This window comes from Sarcophilus harrisii, chromosome 4 (assembly GCF_902635505.1).
Source record: "Sarcophilus harrisii chromosome 4, mSarHar1.11, whole genome shotgun sequence".
NCBI classification, from domain to species: domain Eukaryota; kingdom Metazoa; phylum Chordata; class Mammalia; order Dasyuromorphia; family Dasyuridae; genus Sarcophilus; species Sarcophilus harrisii.
In genome coordinates, this window is record NC_045429.1 from 174,871,992 (window position 1) to 174,895,473 (window position 23,482).

At 32.6% G+C, this 23,482-nt stretch overlaps 1 protein-coding gene across 2 annotated transcripts in view; it reads left to right on the forward strand.

Annotated features, from left to right (window-relative positions):
* LOC100918037 (triadin) overlaps positions 1 to 23,482 on the forward strand; it is a 193,754-nt gene that overhangs the window by 91,030 nt on the left and 79,242 nt on the right. For both annotated transcript variants that reach the window (XM_031964334.1, XM_031964335.1), the window contains exons 3-4: positions 3,401 to 3,568; positions 4,735 to 4,764. In XM_031964334.1, the coding sequence (XP_031820194.1) occupies positions 3,401 to 3,568; positions 4,735 to 4,764 (198 nt within the window). The remainder of the gene's footprint in view (positions 1 to 3,400; positions 3,569 to 4,734; positions 4,765 to 23,482) is intronic.

Sequence of the window (23,482 nt, forward strand, 5' to 3'; positions counted from 1 at the left end):
CCTCAATTATAATATAAAAGCAATTTTAAAAAGTGATGTTAGGAATAGTTAATAATAGTATTATATAACATAAAAAAAATCACAGAAGTTAATCAAACTGCATAGGATTAAGTTTATAATACTTTGTAGACCAAAGAATCATAGAATCTTAGAGCTGAAAAATACTTTAGAAGTTTATCAAATATATTTCATATATGAATAGGAATTCAATGCATATGTCATGACAAGTGATCATTTAATCTTACCTTAAGAACCCCTTGGGTATGGTTCTCCATCTTGTGAGGTGATCTATTCTGTCCTTTAGGGAGTTTTTCCTGCTACTGAGTCAAATCTGGTTCTCTGCAACTTCTTTCTATGGCTCATAATCCTATCTGTGAGACCAAACAGAATAAGTTTAATTTCTTTTCCATGTGATATTATGACATCCCACTAAAGACACTGAAATTTATATCATTCTAAATACTTATCAAGTGTTTATTTATATATTTGTTCAAATTTAGATTTTATCTTAATAGCTTTGTCCTATTATTTTAGTCTAATAAAATAATTTTGATTCCTGATAATATTGTTTAATTGTTAATTACTCTCAACTATATGTCAAGTACAATTAGATAACATTCATCCAAATTATTAATAAAAATATGAAGAAAAATCATGACCAAGGACAGGTCATTGAGAGACTTCAACAGACATACTTTTTTGATGTTTACTTGCTGAATTATCGACAACATATTGATTTGTCATTTGTGCTGTTCTGAATCTATTTAACTATACTATTATCCAGTTAAAGTCTTTCCATTTTTTCTATGATGATATCAAATACTTTTTTTAAATTTAGGTATAATAGGCCTCTCTCTTTTGCTCTCATTTACCAATATAATGATCTTGTTAAAAATAGAAAATGAGGTTTGTCTAGAATGTCTTGATAAACTAATATTGTTTTTAGTAATCCTCATTTCCCTTTCTAAAATCTTTAAATTTGTTTCTATAGTTTGTTCTAGTGATTATCTAGGAATTGAAAGAAAAGGTATTCCTAAAGTCAAACATGCTTCTTTATGTCAAGGTTTCTAGTTCACCTTGTTTATTACCCAAACTCATCTTCTTTGTATATAGACAACTGAAGTCATGGATCCTATTACTGCTCCTCTTTTTAGATATTGTCTTAATAATTATTCATCTTCTCTATTGATGTTTGTGTTCTTGTGTCATACCATTCCCAGAATAATTTCACTTTATTGATGAATGTGGAGAAATTTCTCTTCCCTTTTTCTTCATTTTTAAACTTTCTTAAGCAAATTCACCCGTCTCCAAGTAAGCATGTTTTATTTGTCCTTGTTAAGTATAGTCCATCCCTAGCTAAGAGTCCTATCTTTCTCTCACTTTATTTTAGTCTATATATTTATTTTTAAAATTTTTTCTGTTTATTTCTAAAACAGGCACTTAAATTATATGAGTCAACATGGTTTTATGAATCTGTTTTTAGTGCTTGGAAAGATTCATGCCTGCCAAGAAAAAATGCTGTAGCTAGAAATATAGGTAATTAAACTAATTTCCATTTAATTGAATTTTACTGTTAAACTCTTCAGTTAAAATTTAGGTAGGAATTGAGGGAATGGAAGAAAATTATTCTCAGCATAAATATTCCATTTAGTATATCCTTGCAGTCTGAGTAAGAATATATTAGACCTAAAGCATTTTTAGATGTAACCCAAATTCAGATATAACTTATTCTCAAACAAAAATGTGCCTTTTGTCAGGCAAACTATGTAGAAAGTTCTTATTATACTCCCTCTATGTCTCCCCTCACTTTCTCCTTCCTGCTCTTAAATTATTCCAAAAAAATGGTTGACTAAAGTTACCCTTCATAGGTTTCCAAAATTTCTATCTAATCCTCAACAATAACAATGCAAGTCTTCTCTGAGGCAACAGTGTCTTTTCTAAACTTTTAATTTGGTTAGCCTGGGCCATTTCATTATCAGCTTCCTACTTAAGGCCTTAAAGTCTACTTTTCCCAATATAATAGCTGTTCTCTTTCTTGTCCCTTTAACTCTCCTATCTGATCTTTTCTTAGTCGTAATGTCATGTAGAGGCACCACTTTACTCAATTTCTTTTTATTCCCATAAAACTTATTCCCCTATTCCAAACCCATCTTTCCAGGTAGATCTACCCCAATTCCTTCCTCCACCTCCATTTGTCTCCTCTTGTTTAAGCTAAATGTGTGTATTACAGAATCAATAGAGACTAAACATTTTCCCCTCATTCTCAGCTGACAATTTTCAATCAATTTCACATATTATCATTTTGTTGGTAATCATGACACTACCAATCTGGTCTCTAAGCTCTAATTTGATGGTGTGGTTACAAATTATAATATATGATGAAACTGAAGTATAAACATATTATTTGACCTTTAGAATCTAGTAGTGGGCTATTGTACTAAATTTTTTAGGGCAACTCAAAGATAACTCAAGCAAATATAGTGGAAGATGGGATAACATTAAGATGTCATTCACTTTATTTGCGTGTGTATATTTACTACTGATTTCCTTCAATCTCATAAATATCTCAACTCTTTTATTTGACAAGTACGTTGATGAATTTTAGAGAGGACACCACAAAATGTGACTCTAAACCCAAACATTGTTCCTAGTAAAGATGAAGCCCATTAAGTTCTCAGACTTCTTCTAATAGAGTGATAAAGATATTAAGTATATGTAGCTAAGATTACCATTCATATTGTTTGCAAAAAAAATCTTACCTTTCATATATGGTTTTCTATAATTCTAAGCTCTGTCTTGTCTTCTCAATCTATAATACCACTTATACCTTATTACATACTTTGGGGTACCTGATTGATTTATTGTCTTCTAATTGTTTCACATATAAAATTTTCTAGGCTAGAGTGTAAGCTTATTGAATGCTTCAAACACTTTATATATATATATATATATATATATATATATATATATCCTCTTTCAACAACAGTTTAAATTTATTTAACACTAAAATTTGCAATGCACTTTACTCACATTGTCTCATTTTTCTCTACACAAAAAAAATGAGGTGAATGATAGCATCTGCTTATCTTCATTTTACAAATGAGACAGTTGAAGGACAGAGAGGTTAAGTGACTTACCCAGCATCATGAAAGTAGAATGTATCTGAGATTGGGTCTTCTATTTACCATACAATGTACTGGCAAGTACAATATTGTGAATATAGTAGGTAATAAATACTTGCTGATGATATAGAATCATATAAAACTGTTGTACAGTAGAAAGAACAGAAGAAAGATTGTTAAAATATCAGGTCTAGGTTTTATTTTTCTACTTCCTTGGTAGAGAAAATTTATTTAAAAATAAATCATGTAATTCTTCTTTTGTCTTAATTTATTTTTAGCAAGCTCTATTTCCAAAATTGGCTCTGACCCCCTAAAATTTGTACATGATGCCGTAGAAGAAACTACAGATTGGATCTATGGATTTTTTTCATTGCTATCTGATATCATATCTTCTGATGGTGATGATGATGATGAAGATGAAGATGATGGAGTTGACATCGATGAAGGTAATAGGAACAAGGGATGTGGTTAACTGCTTCTACTATAATTCTTCATGTAATATCATGGGTAATTGAGATTTAACTGCATGTGGTACTGAGGTCAAGCCAGGAAATATTGAAATGAATCTCTAGTCCAGTGTTAATGGCACATCAACTGGCTGCTCTGCTCAGTAAATTGGTCTCTATTTGGCTTTTAAATTGTATTCAATTTGCCCTTATAGCTCAAATGTCAGAGAAGAGGGCTAGATCACTTGATACTCTAAACCCATGATAGAAACACATTTCCAGATGTTTTGGATACGAGTTAGTTCAAAGCTTTATTTCTAATCTTGAGATCAGAAGGACCAAAAGGGTAGCAGTGAAATGAAATATACACATAACATTTAGGGAACTAGGAGACAGTCTTTTTATTTTCAGAACAATAGAAGGAAATATGCCAAAATCTCAACTAAGATAACTGAATTGGATGCTTAGTGGGAAAGCAAAATGCAATTCTTTTCAGTGGGACATAATTGTGAAACACCTAGCTTTTCCATTATATATATATCACTATAATAGAAAACTGCAAATATTGAAAAAAAAAGTGTATTTTGAGAAAAAAGAAAGAAAAACAAAAAAAACCAATTTTTTATAACTCACTTTTAAAAATGATGATTCAGTAGCTATATCTGTGTTAGTTTTCAGAAGTAAACAATCATAGGCAGTGGCCTACTGTAATTTGATGGGTTGACAAGGTTGAAACATTGTCAAGCTAACAGGTATTTATTATAGAAGCCACTTCTTGAACTCATTTGACAGTTTTAAAATTTTCATTTCTGATTCATTTGGCCCCCTGGAAAAGATCAACAAGATCAGAGACAAACTGAAGAAAGCATGATGTGAACCTGGTATTGTCTGAAATGATTCCCTGCTATAATTTTGTTAAATACACAGAAGTAAAACTGCATAAAATGAATATGTATAAACCAGGATTATCAAGTGTTCAAAAAATTTGAATTTGGGAGACAGAGGTGAAGGAAGTTATGTGTAAAATCAAATAGTCTACAACTCATCTGAACTTGCTTGTCAAAATTAGCAATGGAATTTAATATGTACATGAAAGAAAAAGAAAATAGAGAGACAGTGTTGTGATGCTGAATATTTTCTAATTTAATCTCTCTGTCTTGGATTAGGAGAAGAAGAGCCTCCCTTGAAAAAAAGTGGTGAGTAGTTTTCATTTTTATAGAAATTTCTTTTTGGGAGGAGAGGGTAGTATTAATGTTCATTCTCAAAAGCATTTGGATATATTTTTCTGTGACTTCTGACACTGTCTATGCTTAATTAGATGTATATGAGAAGGGAGAAATGCTGTCTTTTATACACAGAAAATCTAGAATAGAGCACTGAAAAGGTGGATTTGCTTGGAGTTTACTAGACCAGACCAAGCAATGTGGCCTTGGGCAAATGACTTAAAGCTTCAAAGTCTCATTTACTGCAATTGCAAAATTGGGGGGAAATGAGCTGTGTTACAGGGTGTTGTGAGAAAAACAAAACAGAGCTTAAAGCATCATATAAATAAGAATCATTATTACTGCTTGACCAGTATAAGTATGGGGGGTGTTTATTTGTTCTCAATTTCAATGCTGATTTATTTATTCAGGTAGGATTCCCCCTATTCACCTGTTTTCACTTATGACTAATTATCTTCATTTCTAAGATAGCTTGCTGGTTTTTGGATCGCACTCTCTCACCTTGGAAAAATCTTAAAGCAATTCAGACCAGAGTTTTTTGTTAGGAGCCTATTCTAACAAAATTTGAGCTAAATTTCTCAATACTAAGAACTTTTAAAACTTTAAATATGTGTTGAAAAAATGAATATCTAAATTCATAGGGAAATTATTCTACTAATATAGTATGTTTAAAAGTTTGTGTAGTCAAGAGATAAAAAGATACCGTTTTGAACTATATAGAACATAAGAAGTTTTAGAGATAGACTCATACATCACAGATCATTAATGTGATCATTGAAGGCATTTAGACTAGGGAGGCAATATGATATGCTGGAAAAACAACTAGGGTCATTAGACCTGAATTCAAATTTTCATTATATTAATTCCTCATTGTATGATCATAGGGAAAGTTTTTCTGAGCTTCAATTATATATAACGTGGGAATGAAAATACTGTAGTATAATGAAAATAGATTCTAACCACCAACCTTGTGTCTTTTGAGAAAGTTTAAAAAAAATAAAGAATTAAAAAAAAACCCTCTTTGAGTTGTCCTTTCCTTATGTTAAAATGACAATAAGAATGCTTGCACTATCTAGTTCATAGTGTGAGTTCAAGGGAGGACAGTGCATTGTAAAATTTAATACACTATTAAACAATAACAACAAATCAAACTATTTTCATTACTTAACCCACAAGCTTGTTATGAAGAAAGCATATTGAAATTTTAAAATACTCTATAAATGCTAGGAATTGATGGGAATTTAACTTGGAGAAGAGAGTCTCTTGGGTTGAAAGTTCATGTCTGATATTCTTGTTGACTTGGGCAAATCACATTATCTCTTTATGTCACAGGTAACTAACATTTTGATGAAACCATATGAAGTTTTCATGTTGGAATTTCCTCTGAACTTATGAAATCAGATTTAGACCACCATCCCTCAAAAAAATCTAAATATATATATTTAGTTTGATATATTATGCTGAAGAAAATGAGACCTAGAGAGGTAGTCTGACACACTGAAGATATTACTGACTCTAGAATCAGAAAACCATGAATCAAATCTCACCTCTGATGTTTATTATTTTTGTGACAGTGTAATGGTCAAGGCCTACTTAACCTACTCAGCTTCCTTTTCTCTAAAATGAGGAGATTGTTAAAACCATTTCTGAAAACCATTTCAGCTCTAGAGCTATGTTACTTGCCAAAGTTAAATGACGTTCTAAAAGTTAAATATAACTTCTCCAATAGGAGAAGAAAATAGCAAATTACTTAAATTTTTTTTTGCCAAGACAACCTCAAATGATGTAACAAAGAGTGAGACATGACTGAAATGACTGAATAACAAAAATTATTTTGTAATTTGGGTCTAGAACTCAAATCTCGTTTCCCAGACTGTTACTCTTCTCACCATTAACTGCTCATAATTTTCCAGTTTATTTTTGCTCAATCTTTATCCACATCCCACTTGCTAATGTATATGTCCCAAAGAACTTTGTCCTGGAAACTCTTCTCTTCTCCCTTATTATTAGTTCAATTGGTAATTTCATCAGTTCCCATGGATACAGATGATAACAGATTATCCTCCTCTGTGCTAATGATTCTCAAATCTGTTTATCCAGCCCCAATTTCTTTATTGATCTTCAGTCTTCATTTGTAGCTGCCAGTTAGATATATCAAACTGAATGCCCCAAGAAAATCTTAAACTCTCAACAAGTCCAAATCTGTACTGATTGTTTCCCGAAAATCCTCCACTCATTTAACTTCTGTGTTACTGGTTAAGGATACCACCATTCTCTCAACATACCCCTTTCTTTCCTCTGCCATTACTGTCATGGGCCAGACCTACATAACCTTGTTCCTGAAAAATATTGTAAAAGCCTCCTGAATAGACTTCCTGCCAAAAGTCTCTTTCCATTCCAGTCTATCCTCCACATAATCTGGCAAAGTGATCTTCCTAAAGTGCAAGCCTGACCATATTACCTTCTTCCCCAATAAACTCGAATGATGTTTTATGACCTTTAGAATTAAATATAAAATCCTCTTGCTCAAAGCCCTTCATAATCTGACCCTCCTTTCTTATCTTTCTAGTTTTCTTATGTCATATATTACTTCTAATTTCCTGCAACTCATGTATTCTGCATTTTAGTGACAAATGCAATCTTTGCTGTTTTTAGAACAAGACATTCCATTTCCATATTCTGGATATTTTTACTGGATGTTTTCCATGGTTAAAATTCTCTCCTTCCTCATCTTAGCCTAAACTACTCTGACTTCCTTCATGTCCCAGTCACAATTCTAACGACTTCCTTCTGTTGATTATTTCCAACTTATCATGGATATAATTTGTTTGCACATAGTTGTTTGCTTGTCTCCCCTATTAAACTGTCAGCTCTTTGAGAACAATGATTTTCTTTTATCTTTCAAAATACTCAGGACAATATTTATTTGCTGATCATTTGTAACTTTTAATTGTGTACCCATTTGCTTGCAGTGCTTAATATTTTATTTTTTCTGTCCCAATGAACTTCTTTTGGGTTATGCCTTAGGAATTAATTTTGCTGTAGTCCAACAAGAATGCTTTTTATATTCAAAATCATGTTTGCCTTACTTGAGTAATCATCAGGAAAAACAAGTCAATGATTTTTTGACTGTTTTTCCTCCCACTGCTTTCTCTGACCATCAGTCAAAATTGTCAAACCCATTTATAGACTTAATCATTGCCAAAGTTTTCATTTGACTTTTCAAGAATTTCACCCTTATTATTCAGAGTTAAATTGACTCTTAATGTCACCAAGATTGAATTATTGGATCATAATTATTTTGAGAAAAAAACTAAATAAAAATTTAAGGATGGTATTCACTGCATGATAATGTAATTTTAAAAATTTAGGTGTTTTACACAGAACCAACAGTTAAATAAGTAAAAGCTTAAAGAATTTGAAATTTTGTAATATAAATGCCCCCAAGCTCCTATGTCAACAACTTAAATCTTTTACTACTCCTGTTATGAGGTGGGAGAGAGGAGAAAAGACTAGGGGTAGGGAAGGAGAGAAGAATAAGTATATAAACAATCCTTTTGTCTCTCCAAGGGGTCTATTATTAGTTCTCTTATTCCATGATTCTATTGTTCAACACTTCCCTTCTTTTTTTTTTTCCAGGAAGAATGCTCTTTAACTTTATAGTTCCAAAAAATCAACAGGAGTGTTCATGGAGAATTGCCTGAACACAAGCTTGCTGTGTAGTGAAAGGGGTTTATTGATTTTTGGAATATGTAATCTCCAAATATAAACTTCTATTTAGAGGAGGGAGACTTCTTGTTTAGTTCCAAATTTTTCTGATTACCTCACAGATGAAGTTTGAGAGTCATAGCTTTGTGTAGCTATGTGGGACAGGTGAATTTCTCCTCAACATGAGAGTGTTATCCAGCTGACAAGCCCAAAATCAAATGCCCTTCTTAGGAAAGTTTATGAACTGCTATGATTATTTTATATGTTTCCTGAATCTGAATTATGAGCTCCTATGAATCATTTTTACCTTTGGTATTTTATGTGAAGTTAAATAAACTGTTCTCTCTAAGCATTTATTATCTTGAATAACTATGAAGGACTTTAATACTCTAAAAACCTAAATACAAGCTACAGTTAAAGATTTTTCTTGCACAAATTCTGACTGGGGGAAATAACACCTCCAAACAGTGAAAGAACCTTTGATGTCACCTTGAAGATTGGATCTGAAAAAAAATCAATAAAAATGTAATAGCAATAAAATTTATAATAATAATTAACATTCATATAGTACTTTAAGATTTACAATGAACTTTACAAATATTATCTTATATAAGGGAGATGCTATTGTTGTCCTAGTAATACAGATAAGAAAGCTGATTCAGACAGAAGTTAAGTAACTAGATTATAATCACACAGATAGTGTCTGGGTCTTAATTTGAAGTCAGGTCTTCCTGACACTCAAGTTTTCCTGACTCTAGAGTCCAGTACTTTATCCACTGTCACCAGAAATAGCTACCTGTTATTCTGATATATACATATATTTATATACATCTACATTTATGTATGTAGCAATTGAAATATACTCAGTGTTCAAGGAGGACTAGAACTTCTGGTATGAAGGCTGCCATGTTCTTTTCTAGGATGTTCATATATCTTTGATGTCTGTCTGGCATTCAATTCCCACTTTTGACTCCAAGAAGCTGTATTATGAGCAGTGGTCACACCCAAGTAAACCATCTTGGCAAATGACTACACCAAATTTAAGATAATTGATAGCTTGTGGGGCAGCAAGGTGGTGCAGTGGATAGAGCACCAGCCCTGAAGTCAGGAGGACCTGAGTTCAAATCTGGACAAGTTACTTAATCCCAATTGCCTCAGAAAAAAAATAATAATTGACAGCCTTCAAATCTGTTGCTGAGTTAAGAGGATGTCTATACAAGTGTAGGAAAATTTCTCCTGGCAGAATGAGCAGATGAAAACAATTTGTTTCAATAGCCATGAAGATGGCTGAAGCAAGTGCTGTGAAGAATTTAGAATTTAATCAAAACTCCCAAGATAATACATTAAATCCCAGCCATGGACAGTTGTTCTGGCTTCTCTCTTGCCACTGGAAAAGAGACTGACAACTTTGTGCAACTTTGCCTCACTTAAATCCAATTTATACATGAGATGAAGCATCACAGCATGATGTCATCGATCTTCTTGGGAAAATTACAAACAACTTGTATGTAGAAGGGGAAGGTGTGACCTTAAACCAAATGCTTCTGTTCAAATTCCATGATGAAATTACAGGAAATAAGAGCCAGGAAACAGAGGAAATAAGATGTTAAAATTTTGCCCCTTTTTTACTTGCTTATATTAACAGCTTTTAAAAGTCATGAAAACTTATATGGCTCACATCCTGAATTACCTATTCGCAGAATATAAATGATTCAAAACTGAGACTTTTAGGACTGTTATGAATCATTTCAACCTATTTTTCAGGGAAAAGATTCTCCATTAGTTCCTTGTAACACATAGGACATCAAAACATCCCCAGTAGATCTAAGAAACATATAAACAACTACAGATGGCAATTTAAACTCAATTGTCATTATGAAAATGAAGGTAGAGTAGAAAAAATATTTAATTCATAAAAAATTCAAAAATATGAGAATATTCAAAAGAATTGTTAAACACTTAGGTATATAACTCAGATTTCCTGGCCACCTAGTAAATTTTATTCTATGGTCCTCCAATCAATAAAAAATGTTTAAAGCCATTCCTTTAAATTAGAGGTCTCTTTTAACTCTGGATGTATTATTAGGCATCATATCAGCTTTTATAATTGTAGTTGACAGGTTCGTGAAATAAGATTTAAGCATTTAGGCATATGAAAGTTATCTCAAAGATATTTTTCAAATTTGTAAAGAAGGCATATATAATATATAAAGAAGTTTATATAATTACAGTCTAAAAACAAAATGTAATAAAATAGCACTTTTTTTTGTCTCATGGGTCTTTACCAATGATTACTCATACTATATCTAGTCACATTTTAGCAATTTCTAGTTAGTACTTAGTAGTTTAGTAGTTCTATTCAGTTCAAACTCAACAAACTGACTTCTCCAAGGTACATCTATCCCAAATTCAAGGAGCTCTGTGGATCTACACTCCTAAAATTAGAACTTATGATTCTTCATTAATATATTAACTTTAATAATCAATCAGTGGCTAAGATTTGCTTAAAATCTAGGCATTTCTTAAAATGGAATGATAGAAATAGTAACTACAAACATATCTAACAAACCTGTGGCACACTCTCTTATGTAGGATCAGTGGGAAGAATAGACACTGACATAGAATGCAATAGTAGAAAGACACCCAAAGAGAACCTGTGTAGCCAAAGTGTTGAAGTACTGTCGTATTTCACTGTTTTATTTCTTTTTGTGGAGGCCTCATGCTATTTACTCCCATCTGGGAAAGTTATTCAACTGGGCTCTTTTGACCTGTTGCTCTCCACAGCTAAACTACAACCAGAAATGGGACTCATTGGGCCAGTTTTCTATTGGGCACCCTTTCTCTGACTATGTGAATTATTATATTGAAAGATAACATTGAAGATGGGGGGCAGGAAAGAGGGAGTCCCCCCATCTCCATTATATTCTGTTCAAGGAGAAAGGCAAATAATATTCCCTTTGGAAACTGGATTCTTTGCCCCTAGCTGGGCTTCTCTTTGGCTGCCCTCAAATGATTGACTTTCCAGACCTTGCTCATGCTTTTTAACTCTATTAAGGTTATGCCTTTATCGTTTAGGCAGTACCTTGCCACTATAAAATTCCATCAAGTTTATTGAGGAAATTCTTCACATCACCTATAGGAATAAAGTGTGAATTTTTTTTATACTTCCTTTGTATTAAATACTTTAAAATGTGTGAATGGATCTCCCAGTATTTCAGGTTTACAATCTGCAACCAGTTTTGAGCTGCTAAACAGTATCACACCTTTTTCAAATTGTAAATGCAATCACTCAAAGAGTAAATGGAGCAAAACTTTAGCCTTATTGTATGCTGTATCTTTTACCTTCCTCTTATATCTACTAATTTTATCAGGTGGCTTAGGGGAATCACCTGATTGGGGTCCTCCATTTAACACATCCTCTCCATACTTGTGTATTAAGGGATATAATAATAACAATAATAAATAATATTTAATATGATGAGTTCCCAATATTTGATGATAAAAATATATATATTCGTTTAGTAGCCAAGAAAAGAAAACAAATGCTAATGACAACTTATTGATAATAGAAGATAATAGTAATGATTCAGTTCATTTAAATTCAGTAAACATTTATTAAATGCCTATCATGTGAATAAAACATGAGGTGGTAGGGGACAAAAAATAAGCTATAGCACAGACTCTGCTCTCAAGAACTTTACTATCTAATTAGGATCATTGTGATATAGTGATGGTAATTCTTTATTAAGCAACCCTAAAACCAGAGGAAAAAGTTGATGTAGTTTGCTGTGATCGAAAAAGTATTAGACTTGGAACTTTAAAATCCTAGTTTTAAATATCACCACTGAATTGCTTAACTTGGTAATTTGGGGCAGATTATTTAATCTCTATGAGCTTCACTTCCCTCATCTGCAAAATGAGAGGATCTCCATCTATCATTATCATCATTATCTTCTATCTATATTTCTATGTGTATACATACAACATTTTATATATACATATATATTTATACATATATACACACTCCTTATATTATATAAACACATTTATATTATATATGCATATAATATGCACATTCATATATTGTAATGGGCTGAAGCTTGAGTTGATGCACTGAGGTCCCAAGCACGTGAGGCTAAATAGTAATTGGACCATACTCTATTAATATATATGCTTGGAGAAAGAATGGCCCCCGTCCACTCTTTGTGCAAGTCCTGATGTGTTGTATAGGAAATGACGATTTTGGTGGGTGGAGGCAGGGGGGTGGAGAGAGGAGCGGAAGAAAAGGCTGGTTGACTTCTGGTCTGGTGACTTCTTGATGCAGCTGCACACATTGCTATCGTGATGCCCCCTTCACCTCCAATCTTTCTTCACTTCTACTGAGAATAAAGATGGAAGATTTTCCCTTAACCTGAATTCCTACTCCAGCCGATTTTAAAATATGCGGTCATCACAATATGTATATATATATATATATATATATATATATATACACACAAAATGTGTACATATATACATATAAATATTAGTTAAATATAAACTGCCTAATCATTTATTATTCTTTTGGTAATACATAAACATTCAAAGATGTAGTGCAACAGCCAAGAAAAAGGACTAGTAAAACAAACTTTAACAATATCTACCTGCACATGCTACAACAGCTCAGCATTTTTGTCTAAGCTTTCCATAAATAAGATAATGATATCTTACAAATGTTAATATTTTGTAGCTTTCATATTTCTAGATTAATAGAGATAGTGAAGCTGTGTTTTCAGGGTTAGTTAAACATGTACAGGGAGCTCCATTCATTTAGTAGCCATATATCTTTTTAATTTTCTTCTGAATGCTCCTAAGAACAATGTAATAGGAGCATTTTTCTCCTTTTGTAGTTTATTCTGCTTCACATTAAATAAGCAGCATTATAAAGAGACAGTCATTGACTGTTTAAGAGAGACTGTATATCCTTTTGGAATTAAAGTTTTGGAAAAGAGTAATTTTTTCCAAAAGTTAAAATTATATTTTATATAGTTTATTTTCAGCATCTTGCTTTGAGATTACAAAGGAAGAAAGTTAATCACCTATACACACACACACACACACACATACACACACATACACACACATTTTTACATAATCTAAAATTTGATAGTCTTCATAAACCTAGATTTTTCTGAGTTTCCTTAGAATGCTCAAAAATTCCTCCTTGTAATGCACCAGAACTTCCTGATCCTCTCTGGCACTTTATCCTTTTCCTTTACAGTTTAATTTCCATCTTGTTTCTATAGATGTCATGTATGGTTATTTATTTACATGGCTCTCTCATTAGACTTTTCATATTTGAGAGCAAGGACTATTTGCCTTTTTTCATTTCCAGCATTTAACACAGTGCTTGGCACATAGTAGGCAGAATATTTATTGAGAATATTTATACAACAATAAAATGAAAGCTACTTGAGTCAGCAAGGTAGTCCAGTGGATAGAGCAGGGAGTATTGGAGTCAAAAGGAACTGAGCTCACATCTAGCATTATACACTTACTAGCTATGTGATTCCAAGTAAATCACTTAAACCCAATTGCCTCAAAAAATGAGTAACTCTTTTTGTAGTGGCAAAGAATTGGAAACAGTAGATGCCCATCGGTTGGGGAATGGCTGAATAAGTCTTGGTATATGAATGCTATGGAATGTTATTGTTCTATATGAAACGATCAGCAGGATGATTTTAGAAAGACCTAGAGAGACTTACATGAACTGATGCTAAGTGAAGTGAGTAGAACCAAGAGACCATTGTACACAGGAACAACAAGATTATGCAATGATCAATTTGGATAGACATGGCTCTTTTCAACAATGAGGTGATTCAGGCCAATTCCAATAGGGTTGTGATGGAGTGAGAGCCATCTGTATTCTAAATGAGAACTATGGGGACTGCATATGGATAACAACACAGTATTTTCACCTTTTTATTGTTGTTCGCTTGCTTTTTTTCCTTTCTCATTTTTCCCCTTTTTGATCTGATTTTTCTTGTGCAGAATGCTAAATATGGAAATATGTATAGAATAATTGTCATGTTTAACATATATTAGATTATTTTCTGTCTAGGGGAGGAGAATGGGGAGAAGGAAGGAAGAAAAATTTGGAACACAAGGTTTTGCAAGGGTGAATGTTGAAAACCATCTTTGCGAATATTTTGAAAATAAAAACTATTATTAAAAATGTGATACTTGATCTCTTAGTGTAACCAACAGTTAGACAGTTTCTGGTTCTTAATGCACATTTGTTGATTGAGTGATTAAGGATAGTAGCTTAAAATGTCTTTCCTTTCAGCATTACTATTTGCTCTCCCTACTACCCTGTTGCCTTTTCCAAAGGTATATGTTAGTAAAGAAAAGTACCAAGATTTCATGGGACTAGTTTCTTTGTTTTTCTTTTTGTTTGGTGTTTATGTTTTCATTTTTGTATCTTTATGTTGTCTTTTGGTTGTTTTGCTCCTAATGAAAATAGTTCAATGACAGAAAAGATTCTTTACCACTCAGGCCAAAACAAATTAAATTCTCCTTCTGTAGTATCTGTGAAAGACTTTGAAGTTCCTCAAGTTGAAAAAAACCCCAATCGATTCAAATCAGGTCTCTCATCACATACACTATGATTTATTTTATAATGCCAGAGAAACTGAGGCAAAATAGAGATTAGAGAGTTTTTAAGATTTTATTTGGATTTCTGAGAAGGAGAAATTGTGCTGGGGACATGTTGCCCCCAGGGCTGATGTCCAAAGCATCCACCAGTGAATGTGAGTTCTCAATGAAATATATACAAGTAACTCCAAGCTTGGGGAAACAAAGGGGAGTAGAGTCCAAACTCTGGGGAGCAGGAATCTCCAGGAAATGACCATCAATTCGGTTGTGACAGGTGTGACAGGTAGGACCATAAATTCTTACAAATTGTGAGAATTTAGGAAGTATCCAACTAGAGCCAGAAAGTCTGGAACTTAGAGATATAGACAATGCCAATTAGGATTCTGAGATAGGACATCTGGAGCCTTATCTTCTGAAATGTCAGATCTCCACAGCCTTAATTATCTCAATTCTAAAGAGCAGAAAAGAATTGCAACCAGGGTAACTGAGGCAGAACAATAAAAGGGAACTGTGGCACAACAACTTGTTTCACTTAGAACTCTGTACATATAGCAAGGGTAATTGAGGAGGAGATGGAATAATTAAGTTTTATAAATATTCAGGACTTAAGGAGATGACCCGTTTAGAATGCCGTATCACCATATAATAAAGGTAGAACTGTGTGGTGAAGTTTTCATGTTTTTCATCCTCCTTGGCAGCTAATAATTTGTACTATCATGAACTTTAAATGTCTGATATATTTCATGGTATACTGTTGGATCATCAGAACGTGTATTACTTTCTATCATAGATCAGAATGCTTCCAATTTTCCTAGACAGTCTTTATAAGCTATGGAGATATAAGAAAAAATATCTTCACCTTATAGCCAATCTTTTAATGATACATTTCTCTGACCTAAGTTAGAATGTTTTTCAGATGATACAAAGGAGTCAGATGATAGACAGATGATAGGTACAGATATGTATATACACATATATGATATAAATCATATGATATATGTATGCAGTTATCTCTAGCTATATATCTATATGAAATATTAGAGGCCACATAAGACAATCTTGTATTTTATAAATGAAAAATGGATAGGAAGTGACAGAGGCAAGATTTAAACACAAGTCTTCTGTTTCTGTTTGTTTTTTGTTTTTTTGTTTTTGTTTGTCTGTTATGACCAGTGACTGAAGCCCTTAGTGTGGTTGGACAGAACTTTTTTTTAAATTTTTTTTTTTAGGAAATAGCCTTCTAGAATCCATACCACCATAAATGGCATAAGGTTTGAATCCTAGAGTAAACTGTTTGGAATATAAGTAGAGAAAATATATGCTATAATGGGAAAAAATAGTAATAAAACCCGTATCCTCAGAGTTACCATTGGAAGATTCACAATGATTAATTGTCTTTGTTACCCCTTTTATACTATGAGCACATTCCTTGTTTTCGCTGTACTTCCCCATGACTCTAAGTCAAAACCACTATGGCAACTTATAGCTTTTCTCAGGGCCTCTAAATGGAACAACCCTCAGGGTTTGGCCCTCCTACATACCTACAGCCAGCACAGGATCATTTGGTACAGCAGAGATAGGGTAAACATATAAAACAAGGAAACATTGAAATATGGAAATATGAGAAAATTATAGGGAAATATTCTAATACTTGTGACCAGAGAAAATCTAAAGGAATTTTTTAAAAATTTCCACACCCTAATAATAATTTAATAAACTGTGCTGTCATCTCAAAGAATCAGGCTGGTTGCCTTGGTGATGAAAATTGTTCTTTCAGCTTTTTGATTCTGTCATTTTTTTCTACACATGAATTCATAATATTTGGGATTTATTAACTATTTGTCACTGATAGAGATAAATCACCTGCTTTAAACTGGCCACGGAAGTCTTCTATAAAATTACAAGCTCTTTGTCAACTTAGAAATAAGATGGGCTGTGATTATTAGAAAATTAAAGCTATTCGTCACAAAGGATAAGATTTGTAATATGAAAACATGACTCAGAAGAGAGTGCCATGTACTATCAGAGATGTGTTCTTAAGAATTATTTAGTTGTCTGAGTACACTTGTTTTAAAACAGTTGCTTTCAATCTTTGTTAATGAATATAAGTATTACAAAGAATTGAGAATATTTAACTTTTAAGATTGTTAAACCTATAAAAAATTCAATTCACAATTCCCTCTCATCAGTTTGAGAAGAAACAGAGAAGGACAGACTAAGAGCTTGGTATTGGAATTTATAATTTTGAAACTGGCTCTACAATTGACAAGTTGTATTGAAACTGGGGAAGTCCCTTAACCTCTCTGCCCCTCAATACGTTCAGTTATCACAGAATCAAAGATTTAGAGGTGAACGACATATTTGAGGCTCTCTGGCCAACCAAATTGTTTTACAGATGAAAGATTTAGAAAGATTAAACAACTGGCTTCAGATTATATATCTAATAAGTGACAGAGCCAGGTGTTGGATTTCAGTGATACTATTCAGTCAATAAATATTTGTTTAGTGCCTGTTACACATGAAATGTCTTAATACAAAAATGAAAATTAAAACTGGCCCTTACAATGTATATTGTATACTCTCCTTTACTATATATATATATATATATATATATATATATATATTATATGAAAAACCATTGCCCTTGTATATATATATAATGTAAGGTCCTTGAGAGAAGGGCCAGTAGACTGGGCCAATATACAAGAAATGCATATTTTTTGTGCATATACATACATACATATTTCTACACATATATTTGTATATATGCACATAGATATGTACACAATAAAAATGGACATAGTAATTTAGATGAAGTACCAAGACAGTTTAGGATAGAATCAGTAGTCCAAATCCAGCACACTTTCCCCAAGACTACATTTCCTAGACTATAATGTATCTTTAAAGGATAACTTTGAATTTGTTCCTATACCAGGGCTTTTGACATCTTGCTACAATAAGACAGCATTTCTGTGAGAAAAATATTAGAACAAGAATGCAGAGTTCTTAAATTTTAAGTAATGCATTTTAAAGATGCTTTACTCAAAATCTTCTAAATTAAAATATTAAAAAGTATCCCTACTATATTTGTGCTACAGATACTATATTATATGAAATATTTGTACATATATATTATATGAAAAACCACACGTATTTGGTTTTTACTAATAGACATTTTTATCTTAATAGTATTTTCCCAATTACTTGTAAAAAATAGTTTTCAACATTTGTAAGATTTTGAGTTCCAACTCTTTCTCCTTCCCTTACCCTTCCCTAAGATAGCATATGGATTATACATGTAAAATAGTACACATATTTCCACATTGGTCATATTATGAAAAAAAGACTCAAAACAAAGGGAAAAACCATGAGAAAAGAAAAAAGCCCAAAAAGTGCAAATAGTATGCTTCTATTTGTATTCAGACTCCATAATTCTTTCTCTGGAGAGATTCAGAAATTTCCATCACCAGCATCTTAGAACTGTCTTAAATCATTACATTACTGAGAACTATGTCTATCATAGTTGGTCATTGCACAGTGTTGCTGTTAACTGTGTACAATGTTCTCCTGGTTTTGTTCATTTCCCTTAGTATCAAATCTGCCTGTTCATCATTTCTTACTGAATAATAACATTCTATTGCATTCATAACTTGTTCAGCCATTACCCAATTGAGGGACATCCCCTCAATTTCTAATTCTTTACCACCACAAAAAGAGCTGCTCTAAACATGTTTGGTTCCTTTTTCCTTTTGTGATAATTTCTTTGTAAATCATGATGGTATTGCTGGATCAAAGAGTATGGCTAGTTCCAGACTGCTCTGTAGAATAGTTGGACCAATTTGCAACTCTCTCAACAATGTATTAGAGTTCCAATTTTCCCACATTTTCTCCAGCAATTTTCATTTTCATTTTCTATCATATTAGTCACTGTGAGGTGGTATCTCAGAGTTATTTTAATTTGCATTTCTGTAATCAATAAGATTTAGAGCATTTTTATGTGATTACAGATAGATTTAATATCTTCATTTGAAAACTTTCTGTTCATATCTTTTGATCACTTATCAAGTGCAAAATGACTTGGATTCTTATAAATTTGATTTGGTTCTCTATATATTTTAGAAATGAAGCTCATAGATAATTCATTATTACATAGGAATACTTTTTGTTTAGAATGATATATCAAACATTGTATTATAATGTTCTTTGTTGGTTTTCTGGAGGTCTTGGAGCAGCCTTTCTTTCAGCAGATTAATTACCATAAGAATAGCCAGGTGTTGAAGTCCAAATTTTTTATTGTCTCCTTCAAAGTTTTGTCTCCTTGCCTGGGTCTTCAGCTAGCTTTCTGGAGGTCCTTCAGACTGGCCTTGATCTCAGTGGAGGAAATGCAGGAGGCCACTGTGAGATGAAATGAATCTGTCTCTGGGTCCCTGCTGGCTGTTATATACTCTATTATAATTACATCATAGTAGGTTTGAATCTTGTAAGACTATATTAAGTACTAAGTACATGTACTGAACTAGAGCACCATGCTAAACTAGATTACCATTGTCTTTATCAATTCCATTGACTTAACACTTTGTAAGAATCCTTGTTTCAGAGTTCTGGCCCATAACATTGTATTATTTAGCTTTTCAGGTGATACTCATGTTTTCCTTTCCAGTTATTAAAAATTCAAATGTCTAAGCAGAATAAAATCTTACCCAAACCAAAAGACAAACACAAACATCAAAACTTGAACCACTATCCTCCCATGGATAACACAAGGAAAATGCTCTGTGAACTTTAAAGCATTACATGAATGTGAGCTATTTATTGCCAACTTGAGTTTCATTAATATTACTTACTTTTTAAAAAGTTAATCCTGGAGTCTTCTGGAGTGATGGTTCCCATTAGTTTTAGCCCGGTTCTTTTATGTTGGCTGCATTGTTTACTTTATTTCCATTGATTGGTTTATAAAAGAAAAAGTCATTCCTTATAATCAAAAAATGTTAAGAGAAAGAATAGCTGATTTTTTTTTATCCACAAATATGAGGAAATCATTATTGCAGCTTTCAGATTAGTAATTGTTAATTTGAATGTTGTTTTGAAGTTGCATAAGAAGGGTATAGATGAGAAATGATTTTGTTTAACAGACCCCCCACACAGCAAATAGAATGTTTAGGGAAATAATTCATAATTCCGTGTAATTCCTTAACATGACAGATATGGAAACATTTCTTCATAATTCTGATGCTATTTGAGTGGTTTAGATTCCTGGTGGTCTAGAGGTTAGTGGCTATAAGAGAGTTATCAAGAATCCCCTTTAAATCGGCCGCAGGTTCTAGGAGTGAAGGAATTTACTCATTCCCAAATATTAGTTGCAAAATGAAAGTTTATTGTTAGATAGAAATCAGTTTAACCAAAGACTGATTTCTATAGTGGCAGAGCTATGGAAAATAGAGTTTTGCACTGAGAATGCAGTTCTCAGTGGACAGAAAGTCCTGGCTACCGAGATCCATCTGCAAAAATTTTAGTTGATGGACGCTTATTATACTGGGTATCTTAATGGGGGTTGGGACACCTGAACAGATCAGAACCCATGGGGGCTGGGCAACCCAAGAAAATCAGAATGGGGGCTGGGACAACAGGAGCAGATCAGAACCAGTGGAGGCTGGGAAAGCCCAATTTGGCTCAAATGCAATGGGGGCTGGAATTCAAAGGGATGCTTTTGACCAGAATTTGTGAATCAAAGGTGCTGGCATCCAGGAAAGACAACTTTGTCTGGGAAGGATATGCCTCAGCCAGGAGGGGCTGAGAATCTGAAAGTAATCACAAATCAACAGGAAATATGGTTTCTTAAAGGACCCCAACCCACTTCAATTCTACTAAGAACTCTATGTCTAGATTTCCTGTTAAATTCTAAAACTGAAGTTTTTTGTTTTTTTAATTTGGTCACTATGTGCTTATATACCCTGACTTTTGACACTATCTCTTTAATAAAAAAATAATCATAATTTCCCCCCATTTTCTCCAACAATTATCACTTTCCTTTTATGTAATATTAGTCAATCTGATGGGTGAAAGATATTTTAATTTGCACTTCTATAATCAATAGTAATTTAAAGAATTTTTAATATGCCTATAGATAGCTTTAATTTCTTCATTTGAAAACTATGTTCATATCTTTTGGCCATTTATCAATTGGGGAATCCTACATTTTCAAGTACAGGACTTTGTAGTATAAAATAATTTGAAAATGAAAAAAAAAGAAAGAATAATTGGGGGAAAGAGAAAGAATAAAATAAGCTTTTTTTCCATATTTTGCATTTTTACAGAATAGTATTATTTTTTATTATCATAACTAACTCTGTCTTAATGCATGTTAAGTTAGAAGAGGTAAATGATTTTTTTTTCACCAACCTACTCCTTTATTTTTTTTTCAATTTAAAAATTATTTCATTTTAATTTATGGAATATGTAAGGAATGTATATATGTCTATATCTGTGGAATATGCTTGGTAATTTAATTTGTGGAATAAAATCACATTTATATAACAGTATAATAATAAAAATTCTACTACCTCTTCTAACTTAACATGCGTTAGGACAGAGTTAGTTATGATAAATATATAGCCATTATCATGTAAACTTCATTTTTTCCCTCTTTCTATATCTCCTAGATATTGCCACTATTACATGTAAATAAGTATATATTCAGAAAATTATTCTCTATATCAGGGGTCCTCAAACTACAGCCCGCAGGCCAGATGCGGCAGCTGAGGATGTTTATCCCCCTAACCCAGGGCTATGAAGTTTCTTTATTTAAAGGCCCACAAAACAAAGTTTTTGTTTTTACTGTAGTCCGGCCCTCCAAAAATCTGAGGGACAGTGAACTGGCCCCCTATTTAAAAAGTTTGAGGACCCCTGCATCTATATATTGTTATTTATTTGTTCCTTCTCTGGATACAGACAGTGTCTTTCTTTATATGTTCTTTATTGTTAATTTGGGTATTTATAATAATCAATTATTATTTGGCTAAATGATTCTAAGGACATATCTTTAATAGATAAGTATTGTTGCTCATTGGAGCAGTTAGGTGACACGGTGGATAGAATGCCAGGTGTGGAGTCAAGAAGATCAATCTTCCTGGATACAAATCTGTCCTCAGGTACTTGTTAGCTACATGAGTCTAAATATAATCCTTCAGGAAAAAGGTGGATATTCAATGAAATAGAGGATTTTTAAGCATTTGTGATGAAAATATCAGCTGAATAGAAAATTTGACATTCAAATACAGGATTCAAGAAAAGCATAAGAAGGTAATGAGGAAAGTGATCATAAGGGATTTAACAAGGGTTATCTGTTTATATGGGAGGATGATACTTGTAATTCATTAGAATTTTCTCATTATTATGCCAATTGGATGGAGAATTAATAAACAGAGGGCAAAAATATGAGTTGAATATGAAGAGATAATATCAAAAAGTGATGAACTTAAGTGATAAGAAAGGAAGGTACTAGGGAAAAAGGAAAGGAAGAAGTGGAATGATGTTAATTATCTGCCATAAAATGAGGTAAAGCTTTTACTGTGGAAGGGAAAAGGAGAGGAGAAGATAAGTGAGGGAACCTTACTCTCATCAGAGTTGACTCAAAAATGTAATAATATATATATATATATATATATATATACTTAATATAAGTATGTAAATAAATCTTGCCCTATAGGAATGGAGTATGAGAAGAGAGATGATATAAGAGAGGACATATTGGGGGAGGGAGTAGTCAGTAGCAAATCATTTTTTGAGGAGGAATAGGGTGAAAGGAGAGATAGAAAAGAATAAATGGGGGAGCAGTTAGCAATAGTAATTATAAAAAGACTTTAAAGCAAGTTTTTCTGATAAGGTCTCATTTCTCAAACACAAAAGGAACTGAGTCAAACTTACAAAAAATAAGAGCCATGTCCCAATTGATAAATGATCAGAAGATATGAATTAGACTGAAAGATCTATAAAATCATACATATCCTTTGATTTAAAATACCACTATTAGGCATAAAAATCCAAGATTTTTTTTAAAAAGAAAAAGGACTTATATGTACAAAAATATTTATAGCAGCTTTATTCTCAGGGCAAAAAATTAGAAATCAAGGTCATCCCCATCAATTGGGGAATGGCTGAATAAATTGTTCCATGTAATTATGGTAAAATATTATTTTTCTGTGGGAAATGATGAGCAGGATGCTGTTAGAAAAACCTGGGAAATCCTCCTTGAACTCAAGCAAAGTGAAATATACTGTCTACAAAGTTACAGCAATGTTCTGGGATGATCAGCTGTGAATGACTTTGCTATTCTTAACATGCAATAGTCCAC